Raw genomic sequence first — 13,098 nt, forward strand, 5'->3', positions numbered from 1 at the left:
TTCATGTTTACATTTTTTTTATCAGACTTTCGATTTACAAAAAGTTGTATCAAGAAGTAGTGCAGCCTACTCAGATGATATCACATGGAAAGTGAATCCTTATTGATGAATACATTTACCTCACTGATGAAAACAAAGCTGAGAACATACTTCTTTTTATGTTGGCTTATGCTTATCCAGAATTCATAAAATGGTAATTTGAATAAAAAGATTTAAATAGACAGATAATAAAAAGGTACTGACCAGAACTGCGGGACATGAGCAGTCTATAAAAAAAAAAATCCACTGCTATTGCAAACTGAACATGGTTCAACGCTAGTGCAACTAATACAAACCCATTAGAAAACAGTTTGTATAGTCCCTGTAATGTGATTCATATGCAGCATTATGAAGTATAGCAAACCTAGCGTATACGTATGTGTGTGTGTGTGCACCCACTTCCCAAAAGAACAAAATTCCAACTGCAGATGGGGGATCTTTGGTTTCAAACTGGCACTGCTGTCCCTCGAGGAGCATGTGATCTGCCTCTTATCAAAATTAAGCCCATAAGTTCATCATGAGCTAAAGCTGGACAGCCTTATGCATTAAAAAAAAGGATATAAAATCTGATTAAAAAACAGAAGTCTGGCTGTGTTGGAGGCTCTAGTGTTGTTGTGACACAGAGGGACACGCCAGGCGGTGACGTCTCACTAAGCATCAAGGACCATGACGTGTACAAAGAGTCTGGCCGAGGGCAGAAGGTCTCCGTTCTTGTTGAGCAGAGGCACGTGTCTGTATCCTGCGTGGGAGCGACAAATGGTTTCAGTCAGTGATCAGCGGTTACAGTTACAGACAAAACGAGACGATATGAAGAACTCTTTGTGCAGCGTGTGAATCGGGTCTCTATGCTGCTTCACCAGAGAAGGGATTCTCGTCTCTTTTTATAAAGTGAGACAAAAAAAATCAGTCTAAACCAAAACTGATTTTATACTACCACTATCACTACGCTGTCCCAACACATCGTTGGGACAGTTATAGTGAAAAAACTGCTAAGATTGTGTCCAAGGCCGATAGCTGAACTCACCCATTTGTAAGCTGTTGAATGGAAGTGTGTATTGACCGACAAACTCGTTGTCGGATGTGGAATCGTAGTCTTCCACAACAAAGCGCACCAGTGCCAGGTCTGGCACATACACGTCAAACTGGAAGTTGTCATTCCACTCTGGGTTAAAACCTAGAACACAGAAAGACAGCTATTAAAGGAGAAATCCACCCGCTCCTATGTATCATGTTTAATATGTGCCATTCATCTATGATGTTCAGTGCATTCCAAGAGTTATTTTGTGATCCCTCAACCTGCCTCGTCAACCTGTGCTTCAGTTAGTGATTTCCTACGTTTCCCAGAATGCCTTTTGACACTAGGCAGAGAACGTGCCTTGACCTGTTGCATTCAGTTGCAGGTTATATGTGTAGGTGGAGAGAGTGATAACGATAACAGAGCAAGAGTTTTTCCAGTTGAGAAAAAGCAAGTCACATCCCTTACTCAAAACACAACTTGTCCTGTGGCTGCAATGCATTCTGGTCTATTGAGGCTACTGTCAGTGGAGAAACTGGTCTCTCTGCCTCTTCTATGATGGATTTCTCCCTGTATGATTGTTGCCCTTTGGTGCAAAATGGTGTCTAGAAAGAAACCCTCGCTCTTTGATTCTTTTAGACTGACACCAAAACCTGACATTTACCGTTGATGTTTTAAATAGCTGAAAAATGTTCTCCTATTAAACTCCATTGTAGCAGCACTGGAAATATCTCGCTGTGAGGTTATGTGGTCTATATTTGGCCTATTGTCCGCAGGAATAAGAAAAACACTAAACCACAAAATGGATACAGGAATGCAAGGTACATCGGCAATAGCTGTTTTTTTTTACAGAATTAAAGTGTTTTAGGGTGTTTAAAGTCAGCCTAAAAACTGTATACTACAGTACAAATAGAGTCAAAGACAAGTCTTGTCAGGAGAGGTACCGTTGTTTTCAACAGGATCTGTCTCTTTCGCAGCGACATCAGCTGGCACTCCGTACACCTCCACTTTGATCAGAGGGTCCACGATGGAGGATTTCTTCTTGTTAACTTTAGGGAGCTGCTGGGCCGATATAACCTGGAGACAGACGGATACATAACGTCAGCTGAAGAAGATGCTTCAGGGTCTGAACTCTGCACATTACCAAAGAGCAAGACTTATGCTTATGGACAACTGTAATGCACGTTGAAAGCCTGACCATGATATGGAGCGTCTTATGCTGCAGCCAGTTTCCTCGAGTCAGGGTGATGGGGTCGAACTCGCTGGCTCTGTCCCTTAGGTACGACGGCTTCAGGACGTAACCGCTCTTCCCGTTAATCAGGAATCTGCCCTGGTTCACATCCATGTCTGTGCAGGAGGTCTGGAAGTTTAAGGCCACTGGGAAGGGATGAATGAGACGGTGTGGGGACAGCGATGAATAAAATGAGCGACTCAAGTTTGCTATATTGAGAGATTGTGTTGTACATGTGAGAGTTTGTAATTCCCTCCTTGCGTCAGTCGTGTTTGATTACATACCAATTTGGCAGCCGGCGTTCCACAGGGGCACCGGGTTGTAGTTGGAGGAGTCGGTCCTGGAGCCTGCTGGATAGATGCGGCTCAGCTTGTCCATATTATGATGGATATAGCTATTAGCTGGGGAGAACAGATGAAGAAGAGAGTCATCTACTGTGCTGAAGCAATTTACTTATTCTCTGTCACCAGGAGCACTACAGGCAGGAGGTTGGCTCATTTGGCCACATATCAGAAGATATAAGTTCATTCTGATTGCTAAATGAGGTGCCATAATACTTGGAACTGCCATATGAGGGCAACAGCTTAATTGTCTCTTATCAACTTCCCTTTAAAACAGGGAGGAGTTGAGGTAATATGGAAAATTTGATTATGAGAGACTAGAGACTGACGCAACCCTTCATGCACAGACAAAGATGCTGGATTCACAAAACCTTCTTAACAAAAAAAAAAAAATTTAGTGCTATTTTTTTGCTTAAAAAAAAATGCATTTTCTTCACTTTTATTTTGCTTCCTAACGAAAACCTTACATGACTTTCCACTTGTCTTAATATTGTTGCTGTGAAAAGGTAAGCCTCCAAATGTATTTTTTTCCTATACTTTAAGTTACTTGTTCAAGTAAACCATAAATATAGTCATCCTATATAATTGTTCCAATTGTTTTCTAGATGGAAGTACTATAGGTTGCAGCCAGGGAGGAAAATCCCCCTTTTGTTTACATCGCGGTTGCAAGTTTGGCCCTTTTTTGAGAAGTTCGTAAGTAAGACACCAAGAGAAGTTCGTAAGAGATGAGACTAATCTAAGATGCTTTTGGGGAATTGCACCTAAGAGCCTTCTTAAGAACCTTCTAAAATGTATTCTTCGGTAATTTCTTAAGATCTATCTTAAGAGCAGTTTTGTGAATCCGGCCCAAGGTCTTCCTCACCCGACTCCTCTGCCAGCCTCACGGCCTTGCCCTCCTTGAAAGAAGACATCTCGTAGAAGCTGAGGTTTTGCTGGGCGTCCTCAAAGCCATTGAAGTGGACGCTCTTGCAGTAGACCACCATGTCCGACAGCTCCTTCGCTAGTTTGAGCTTCTTTGTCTTCTACATGCAGAATGGAAGTTAAGTGTAAGTAAAAACAAAATGTCAGCTGATGCAAAAAATTTATGAAGTCAATTAATTTGCTTACACTCCCTTGATGTCATCCCACCTTAGTCTTCTCTTCCTCCTCCTGTTCCTCCTCGTCGTCTTCGTCGTTTGAGTCCTCCTCCTCCGTCACATCGTTCTCATCTCCGGCTGACGCCTCGGCAGCAAAGCTGGCTTCCAGTTTATTCAACCTCTTCCCTTTGATCAGGAACCTCCCCTTCAGCTCCTGGCAGTTCATGCACACACACACACAGTTTATCACAACCATCTTCCATAAAAGAGTTCTCTGGCTTAACAGGATCAGAGGAGGCAACAACATGTTTCTCTAAAACACCATGGACAAAATAAAGTCTTCTGAACAGTGTAGATACCGACCTCAGGAGATGGGAAGTTTGTGGGCATGTTGTCCCCCAGCGGTGTGGTGAGGAGGGCACTGCCCAGGATGGAGCTCATGTGGTGGGCCATGACTTTCTGCTGCTCTACGCTGCAGTGGTTCTCCAGGGAGAGGATCACTGGGTAGTCGGACGTCTGGGGACGGCCAGACACAACACAGTCACACAGAGAAAACCACCACCTTCATTGTTCCTGGATACTATACTGGGCAGCAGGGTGGCGCAGTGAGCAGGGAGACTGTCCATAAACCGGAGTTCAATCACATCCAGGTCCTTCTTGCTGTGAGGCCACCATGCTGCCTGTATCACATTAATACGATCTAAAAACGCACCTTAAAGGCATACTCCTTGATGGCTTTGATGGTGTCTTTGAAGAGGATCTTGGAGGTGAGCGTGTAGCCATGGTAGATCTCCGGCTCCCCGTCTGATCCGTCCCAGCAGTCCATCTCCACACAGCGGCAACCCTTCAGCAGGGCCCTGGGAGGGTCAGAAGTGGGATGACTGACTGGCTGGTTGTACTGCATAATAAGGGACCTCAGGTTGTTGTCTTTAGCACCAGAACATTTGGGCCACGAGCGATGATTAACATGCAGGATTCAAGAGGTTATCTCCATAATCAACCAGGATGCTAGGAATTTTGTCTCAGCACGCTCAGGATTGACAGAAGACAGGACATCGGATACACATGTAGCCCATTAAATAAACATTACCTTATCCAACAAAATCAATTCATAGTAAAATCCAACAAAATAGAATGAAAATAGAATGCTTCTACAGCCTAGACCAGAAATAAACTGTTTTTTTCAGAGGGTATTTTTTTCCCCCTAAAATGTGTTTACTTTAAATTATAATATATCACATGTCCCACACTTCTCTCCCACTGCTGGAAACTGGCAGCAGGCCTTACAGAAGAACATGGTGCCATTTTCCTTTTCTCTGTCCCCAACCAGTCCATCTTCCACCACTCGATTGTAGAGATTTTTACCATGGCTGTTATATTTGTTTGTGTGGGGTCGGCATTTTCTTCTACTGCTGGCTGCGTGGTGTCAACATTTTCTACTGCTTCAGGCTTCATACTCGGATGTTTTCTGATCAAAAGATTGCTCCAATTTTCCCAGCCAGAATGCACTGGGAAAAGTTTCCCAGTCATAGATTCCAACAAATCATCTCCAGTGTGGCTCAGTCCAGTAGTCACATTCACACATGAATTTTCACAAAAAATGTGAACAGGGTAAAATGCAGAAAAAGGGTATGCCTAATTATTATCCAGGGCATTTTTTGCTATTTCACGGGCATTTTATGAACCTTCAAGGCCATTTTTGCCCCGAGACCCCGTTAATTTATGACCCTGACACAGACTGACAGAGTTCAACACTCCTACTGCCTCGGGACAGGTGCTGTGATGAAACCTGAGAGCCCTAAGCCTTCTTCCATAGGGACAGAGAGACAACCAGAGACCGAACGTTGTGCGGTGCTTACATTTTCAGTACATTACGTTTACAGCAGATTAAATGATTCAACACCTCTGAACACATTGATTAAAGGTTTCCTCGGATGGGAGCGGTTACCTGACGTAAGCCTCTGTGCTGCTGGGCCCTTTGAGCTGATCCTCCATGAGGTAGGTGTTGTGCGAGGAGGAGATGAAGTAGTGGTTGAGGGGCTGGCTCATGTCCTGGTGCAACTCCTTGTGCTCTGGCTTCAGGATCAAGCCCTCTGGCTGGTGCAGGTACTTCAGGAAGCCGTCTTTGGAAAGAAGCTTCTTCTCCTTGGCTGGAAATACAGACAGAAGGAGGCTGATGTGAAGGTGATGACGACAGAAGACTGGAGGAGTTTTGCAACAGAACAACAGTAAAGTGGGCCGGTTATTTACCTATGGACACTGTTGGAGGCAGTTACTATAAGAAGTAATTTGTTACTTTTCTTCATTATTTACCTTAAAAAGTAACTAGCTACGTTACAAAGTTACTCTTCATTAAGAGTAACTCGCTAGAGTATTTTTGTGTTACCCACTTTAGAAACATGCCATAGCAATATGGCTTGTGCTGCCAATTGTGTTGTCCATCATTGTTTTAAAATGCAATGCAAGATTACTGCCGTTTTTACTGCTTTTTTTCTACTTTTTTAAATTTGTGTTAACAAAAATGAAACAATATGAAGGAAAAATAACACTAACAGCAATCTAATTTTGAAAAGTAACTAATAAAAGGAATGCATTAAGTTACTAGTTACCACAAGAAAGTACTCCAAGTATTCCAATGCGTTACACTGCACTGTCTATGAAGTATATTCATGTTACTAGTTCATATGTTTGTGGTCATTATTCTCACAAATAGCAACATCTATTCTCACACAAACCTGTGTGATTTCAAATCAAGTTCTCACCTTTTTCATCAAGCTCATACTTCTCAATGAGTTTGTGTGCATCAGCCAGTGTGGCTTTCTCTCTCTGTTCGCTGCTCAGGAACTCCACCAGGTTGTCGGCGCTCATGAAGCCGGTAGATTTAGCGTACTCCCCGTAGATCACGTCGATCTCCTCGCGATGGGTCAACAGGTCGTAGAAATGTTCAATCTCCTCCCCGGCCAGTAGGCCAGATTTTGATTTGTCACATTGCTGTATGACGGAAATACACAGTCGAATAAGAACAGGCTCTTTTCACATCGTCATGGCAAGAGCTTCCGCGTTGACTGACCTGTTTCCACTGACTCCTGGATATAAACTAGACGGCTACAAGTTCTTCACCTAAAGTTCCCTCTTTGATTATGAAGGTGAGTTTTAGCTTCAGTTTCTCCTCGTCTGCAGTCATCACCTCATTTGCGTAACGTTATTACATCATGTATCTAGCGCTGGTAACCATTCCAATTTTGTTGGATTGGTTTGTCAACTGTCAGTTGCAAAAAGAAAGTTGCCACAGGAAGTTGTGATGCACCAGTTTCTCAACGTGGAAGCGGTTACCATGACGATGTGAAAAGGGCCTATTGATACAAGAGGTACCAAGAGCAAATGCAATATGAAAGGTGGTCCCCAATTTATATTAAACTTACTATGAACTTACAAGTAAATGCTGACTGTCGTAATAGATTTTATGTTTACTCACGGTTTGTAAATTGTTGGTATCAAGAGCTCAGAGCTCCTTATGCCATCTACTAGTGATTTTCATAATTAGGAAGCATTTGTTAACGTTAATCAACTATTAATGAAGCTCTGAGGGCATCACCTTGAAGAGTATCTCTGCGTAGTCGTCGTCCACCTCCATGTTGATAAGACGCAGGAAGTCCTGCAGCTCTTTCTGACTCAGCTTGTCGTCACTGTTCTTGTCTGCTTTCCTCATGCAGTTGAAGATCCAGCTGAGGTGTTGATGATGTAAGGAGGGGTTCAACTGAGAATAAGAAACATCTCATCCCACATACTGTAGGCCCTAATGGCAGTTGAGGAGAGACACCCAATAAAATCATAGTATGTAGGAGGGGTTTCCAAACTTTTTCATGTCAAGTAGATACGATTTACACCACAGCGGCCCATTTGATTTTGGGACAGTAGAACCTCTGATCAGCATTCTTATACATTCAGTCACTGGGCTGTGTAACAACCAATATGTGGAATTATTACAAAACAATCATGTGTATAATCTCCACTGTCACGACAAGGATACTGCTCTGTCTTCTGCTGGCAGCTGAGGTTGCTCATGTTGGAGATGATTTTCTGCAGGCTGGTGACCCACTGCTTGGCCTCCTCCTCGGAGCTGGCGATCAGGTCCAGGTTCTTCCGGCGGCCCTTGAAGACGATGGAGAAGCAGCGGCCCTCCACCTGCTCCTCTGTGTTTTTCCTCAGGCCCTCCGACTGGCGGCCCATTCGCACCGCGGAGATGTCGTCGAGGGAGACTGGGGGGACAGGAGAATGAATGTCAAATACAGTATCACTTGTGGTGTTTTCTGTGATAAAGGAATTTCCTACTGTGGGATTGATGAGGTACTACAATTACTACTACCGCTACCAAAAAAAGAAGCAATGACAAAAGCACTCAAATCTATTGCTTTTCTTAAAGCTGCACTATATGCAAGCAGGTGAGATTTTTATGTAAATATCCACCCGTCTCATCAGGCTAAATCACAAAGTGCAGCTGCAACAGAGAAGAGCGTCCCATCCCCACAAACTGAGACGCTGTAGATTCGCCCAAATGAAATTCTGGTGTTGGTATGGACACTGGCAGGAAATCTTCTCCCCCCACAGAAAGTGATTAACTGAAGAGATCGAAACACAAACTGTCTCCTAAACAGCAGTGAGCAGCGCACTGCCCAGAGAAAGCTGGACTCACCAACGTTAGATCTTTTCCTCTCTCATCCCTTTGGTTTCCTTTGATATAAAGCATCACAGACCGGCCAGGATAAACGTGAGTGTGTTGTGTGCAGTTTACTGACCTCACCATTATAGGACTTCTGGGTATTGAAGTTCAAATTTTTCAAACAGTTATCTCTCGCTGTCGTTTGGAGTCGCTACCGTGTAAAACTGCCTGTTGCAGCTTTAAAGCTTGCATGTTATCACACAGTCATTCCTCTCTGGTAACAGTGAGAGCAATAAAGTCATCACTACACTAAAACGATCAGACTCTCACTGGATTCACACACACTTGGTATGAACGGTGTATCAACCTTACGATCTAATCCAAGATGAGATCATAACCAGGACCATTTTAAACCGCCTATCCACGCATAATATAAAACAATAAAAAACAAATTAAGTATGGACAACTCCTTTGCGAGTTGAAAGGTTACATTTACTTCTCGATGTTGACTCAATCCATATCAAATACAATTATTTGATTTCTCTACAGCCACACCTACAACACATATCACTGCTGAGGCCATCATGATAACACCAAGGCCTTTAAGGAAGAAATAACCTCCTATTACAGCAGTATGATTATGCGTATAAGTGTGGCATCACTATTATTTCCATGCTGTAGCAGAGGAGATGGCACAGACAAAGATGCAAGACCTTTATCCACCACAGCACCAGAAAGAGACGGGCAAGGGTTTTGGTGGACGGTCTCACACACATGTAGGTGGGATGCTGGGACGGCACTCACAGGTCTGGTTGGACTTGAAGGTTTTTTTCGACTCGTGCCACATGGTCTTGCAGTCCTCCTGGAGTCTGTAGTAGCGGGTCTTCTTCCAGGACTGAGAACGGACCTTGAGAAGGTCTCCCCCCTCCAGGAGGAACTGGAGGTCTGCATCTCCCTCCAGACCTGAGGAAGAGGGCAAAAACAGGTTAGAAAGGTTTGTCTTTTCTGAATGTACAAAACATGAGGGGCATATTGAGTTGGAGCCCCTTCTGTACAAACCATATAGTTTTTTAAAAGCTTAAACATCCTTCTTGTCTGCTTCTCTTCATCTCCTCATTTTTGATTGGTACAGATTTAATAAGGTAAATTAATAAGGGATAATATATTTTACATGGACTCACCTCATCAGTGTAGAAGAGTAAGTGTCCCTAATATTTTGTACATTCAGTGCACAACAGGCAAGTACAGCCAGGCTGATTTAAACCCCCCTTCCAAGCAGAGTTTCATACTTTTCTACTTTAAGACAAGTGGATAGCCTACACTGAGACAAGTAAACGTGTAGTCTGGCCCTGGCTATGACCTTTGGCCACCCCCACATCTGCTAATATATTCCATTCAAATGTCTGTCGCTGGAGAAATAGTGCGGCCTACCTATGAGCTTCGCGTTCATACGTGTCGCCTTCTTGCTTCTCTCATAGCGGAGTAATTCCTCCGACCTGCTGCGCTTCGGTTGTCTCTGCAGACATTGCATAGTGCCCTCGGGTGCTAAAAACACGACCAGACTGTACTCCCAAGGCGTCTGGACCGACCTGTGTCTAGCAGGGCGTGGACCAGCCTACTCAAAGTTCACTAACTTCATATCTGTAGTATACACTCCTACTTGGCAGCCAGCTGGTAGCAAGAAGTCGGAAGACCACAACGTTTTGCAATGCGCACAGCGGCAGCCCGAGAGCAGCCTGAAAGACATTCAGGCTGGATAACACGGCTTTTACCAAGTTTAACGGTTTAACGACACGGCCTGAAACAAACGCGATACGTTTTCTAAAACTGCCGATTCTATTTAATAATTTAAAATATATTTATTTTATTTGGTTTATTTTTAGTAGGGACAGTGCACATTAATAAACGTTTCTCAGAATGTAAATGTGCCAGAGTTAGCCAAAAGGCTCATTTTCATCTGTAGTCCCTGACCAGATGTTACACAGGCTCCCTGTCGCCATCTTGCAAAGGTAAATAAATAATACATTTAATTGATATATTTGTGAGCTATAAATTCACCTGGACCTGGTGTTCAGTGTCCTGAAATAGTGAGAAGTTGCATTAAGGGCTCCACCTAGAGGCGACATCGTGGTACGGCCTGACTTTTACAGAGAAATCACTGTAGTTCTGTCAGCCACTAAAAAATTATTAATTTAGCAGCCAAACTCCGCGTCCAGAAAAGTTAAAGTGCTGTGATTCATTGAACCAACCTGGCTACACTGACTAATCATTTTAGAAAGCTTTCAGTACTGATAGGCAAGTTACAACACATTGAAAGTTATAACGTTCATTGAAAATATGTTTACCCCCAATTTGTATCATGATTTTGCATGGAGTAACAGAATTGGAAACTAAAGGCAGTGTGACATTAGGTGAGGGGCCATATCTGTACATATTTGAAATTGTGGTGTTATGTGTTGTTAAGTTACTAAATCCCTGAGGCAGTAAACAGGAAAACAGGAGAACCGGAGAGAATGTGAGCCATAAAAACAGGTTTGTACCATTTTCATCATTTCTGAGTTGGCTAGCTCTAGTTAAAAGCGGGTTTCTGAGGATACTACCTGAGGCCGTGCGGACTGTTTTGGTTTGGCAACTCTTTTGTTTCAGACTGTTTGCAGAGAGGTGGAACTAGACTGGATGAAGAAGGTGCCACACCTTTTGGCAGAGCAAAATAAAATCCAAAACACGTACAGCTAATCTTATTCGGCCAGACTATGTGTCGCACAAGAAAGTTAATTCACACTTTTAGCAAGGCTTTTAACGGCAACTGTTAAAAATGATAGATAAATCCTGAGTCGAAAGTCACTGAAATCAATTCAAATTACAAATTTAAGATTGTTTTACAGTGTAATATTGAGAAAAGACTAAATAGTAGGCTATAGCCAACATCCAGCAAAACATTAAAAAACGCAACATCATTTGATCAAAACAAATGTTAAAATGTCCTACCGTGTTTCTTTTCGATCCCATTCGTTTCCATTATCACTAGATCTTTTTTTTCTTGTTTACCGCTGCGTCAGTCAAGTTGTCCCTCGGTTCACTTTATCCACAACTTCATCCGAGGTTGATCCTTCTCTCCATGTGCGCAGTTCGGATTGAAAACCTGGGTTTTGGGGGTTGCAGAACTTCAACTTGAGCAGCGTAAAGCAGCGACAGAGCAACACACCCTGCCAGGGCGGGAGACAGGTGGGTTTCTTTAGGCAACCTGAATGGTGTCAGCACTCCTGCGGCTCCAACACCGGTTTGACAAGCCTGCCATGCAAGCTATGAGTGCTGATGTCACATCAGGGCAGGTTACACCTTACTACCAGTTTGTATCATCAGGCCTATTATACACAGCTGATGGGACTGGTTAACATATGAAGCCCTGATGTAAAGCATACCACAAGTTGGCCAGCTTGTTATTTGCATCTGCAATCACTGCAAGGTTACATTGCAACATTACAGTGATGACTGATGACCTACACTTGTGTGTTGCACTTTGAGTGGTCCGGGCTTTAGAGCACTTTAGGTATATAGGGACCTTATATGACCTTTTGAAAGTCAAAAATGCTCACATTCAGCCATGAAGCAATCAGTTCATGTGATCAGTCCATGCTGTTTTCTTCATAAAAAACAGTAAAACAATATGAGAGCCTGAGGGGCAATTCCTCACTGAGAGGAAACCGTAGATGTGAATTAACAGGGAGGGGAAGCAGGTGCATGCACACATGCCTTGAGATACTACACTCAATTTTCTTAAAGTGACAATATTTGAATAGTTTGGACATTTTCTATCCCCTAATTTTTACACTTCTGCCAAACCCTATGACAAGTCTAATTTCATGTTGCCAATTATTCCACATTTTAACAAGAATTAAAATGTGGAATAATCGTCAAACAATTCCCCTTGAGGCTAAATAGCAGAGTTGGCCTGCTGCCCTTCCACACAGTACACAGGCAATTTGAGGATAGGTTATAACTGAATGGGGGGAGATGAAGTCTCTGCTTTCCTTTTCATGTGCAGCTTAGCCTTGGCAGGACAATAGTATCGCAGTCACCGGCCCATTGCTGCGCTTGTGGCTCTCAGCACTTCCCTTTCAGGCCTGGCTTACCCCCAGCGCATTGTCAGCATTAGGGTGAGTGAGCTTTAACGCAGCATCAGGGGCGCGCTTCCGGGAGGGAAGGGCCACGCACCTCCAAATGCATGAAGTTCAGGGGGAAGAGGCAGGAACACAAAGTGCAGTATTGGCTTTACATTTGTAGCTGTGCTCATATGGATGCACAGATTGAAATGTTCAGTCACATTCACTTCTTGAACCCATTTTGCAGCTTTAAGAGGTTATTACTGTAGAGGCAGGTTTTTATGAAGCAGTTTGGGGTTGCCTTGCTCAAGGGCATCTTCACAGTATTTGATGAGGGAGGGGAGAGCGTTACGTATTCACTTTCCCCGGCCAGGTTTTCCCAGCTGGTCTGAGGAATTATGGCAGTGACCTTCTCACTCCGTCTGCCCCCATACCTTTTTAGCCTCCTTGTTAACTCAAATCTGTCAAAGCATCTGCCTTGTTAACCTCACAGCAACGTTTCCAGTGTTAATAAGTGTTGATTTTTCAGTCACAATTATCTGACAAGTGTTGATTGGAGAGTTGTTTCCTCACTCACAGAGCTGATATGGCTCTGGGGCGGCTGTTCAAAACTATCTTGAGTGTTAAATTAAC

The 13,098-nt window shown here is 43.4% G+C and overlaps 1 protein-coding gene across 2 annotated transcripts; it reads right to left on the minus strand.

Annotated features, from left to right (window-relative positions):
* On the minus strand, nucleotides 1-11,621 carry LOC139915190 (1-phosphatidylinositol 4,5-bisphosphate phosphodiesterase delta-1-like). Of its 2 annotated transcripts, none has more exons than XM_071903702.2 (15): nucleotides 11,351-11,621; nucleotides 9,137-9,325; nucleotides 7,733-7,961; nucleotides 7,298-7,427; nucleotides 6,465-6,693; nucleotides 5,651-5,852; nucleotides 4,415-4,559; nucleotides 4,066-4,218; nucleotides 3,755-3,916; nucleotides 3,489-3,648; nucleotides 2,570-2,686; nucleotides 2,253-2,431; nucleotides 1,999-2,131; nucleotides 1,064-1,213; nucleotides 1-778 (listed from the first exon to the last, which is right to left on the minus strand). In XM_071903702.2, exons 1-15 carry the CDS (start codon nucleotides 11,379-11,381, stop codon nucleotides 690-692), a joined length of 2,298 nt encoding a protein of 765 aa, XP_071759803.1. In that variant the 5' UTR covers nucleotides 11,382-11,621; the 3' UTR covers nucleotides 1-689. The 2 variants fall into 2 exon arrangements, with proteins under 2 accessions (XP_071759803.1, XP_078143788.1); XM_078287662.1 differs by having other exon boundaries at nucleotides 9,167-9,325; nucleotides 11,351-11,620.
* Nucleotides 11,622-13,098: the final 1,477 nt, after the last annotated feature.

This window comes from Centroberyx gerrardi, chromosome 13, assembly GCF_048128805.1.
Source record: "Centroberyx gerrardi isolate f3 chromosome 13, fCenGer3.hap1.cur.20231027, whole genome shotgun sequence".
Taxonomy (NCBI): domain Eukaryota; kingdom Metazoa; phylum Chordata; class Actinopteri; order Beryciformes; family Berycidae; genus Centroberyx; species Centroberyx gerrardi.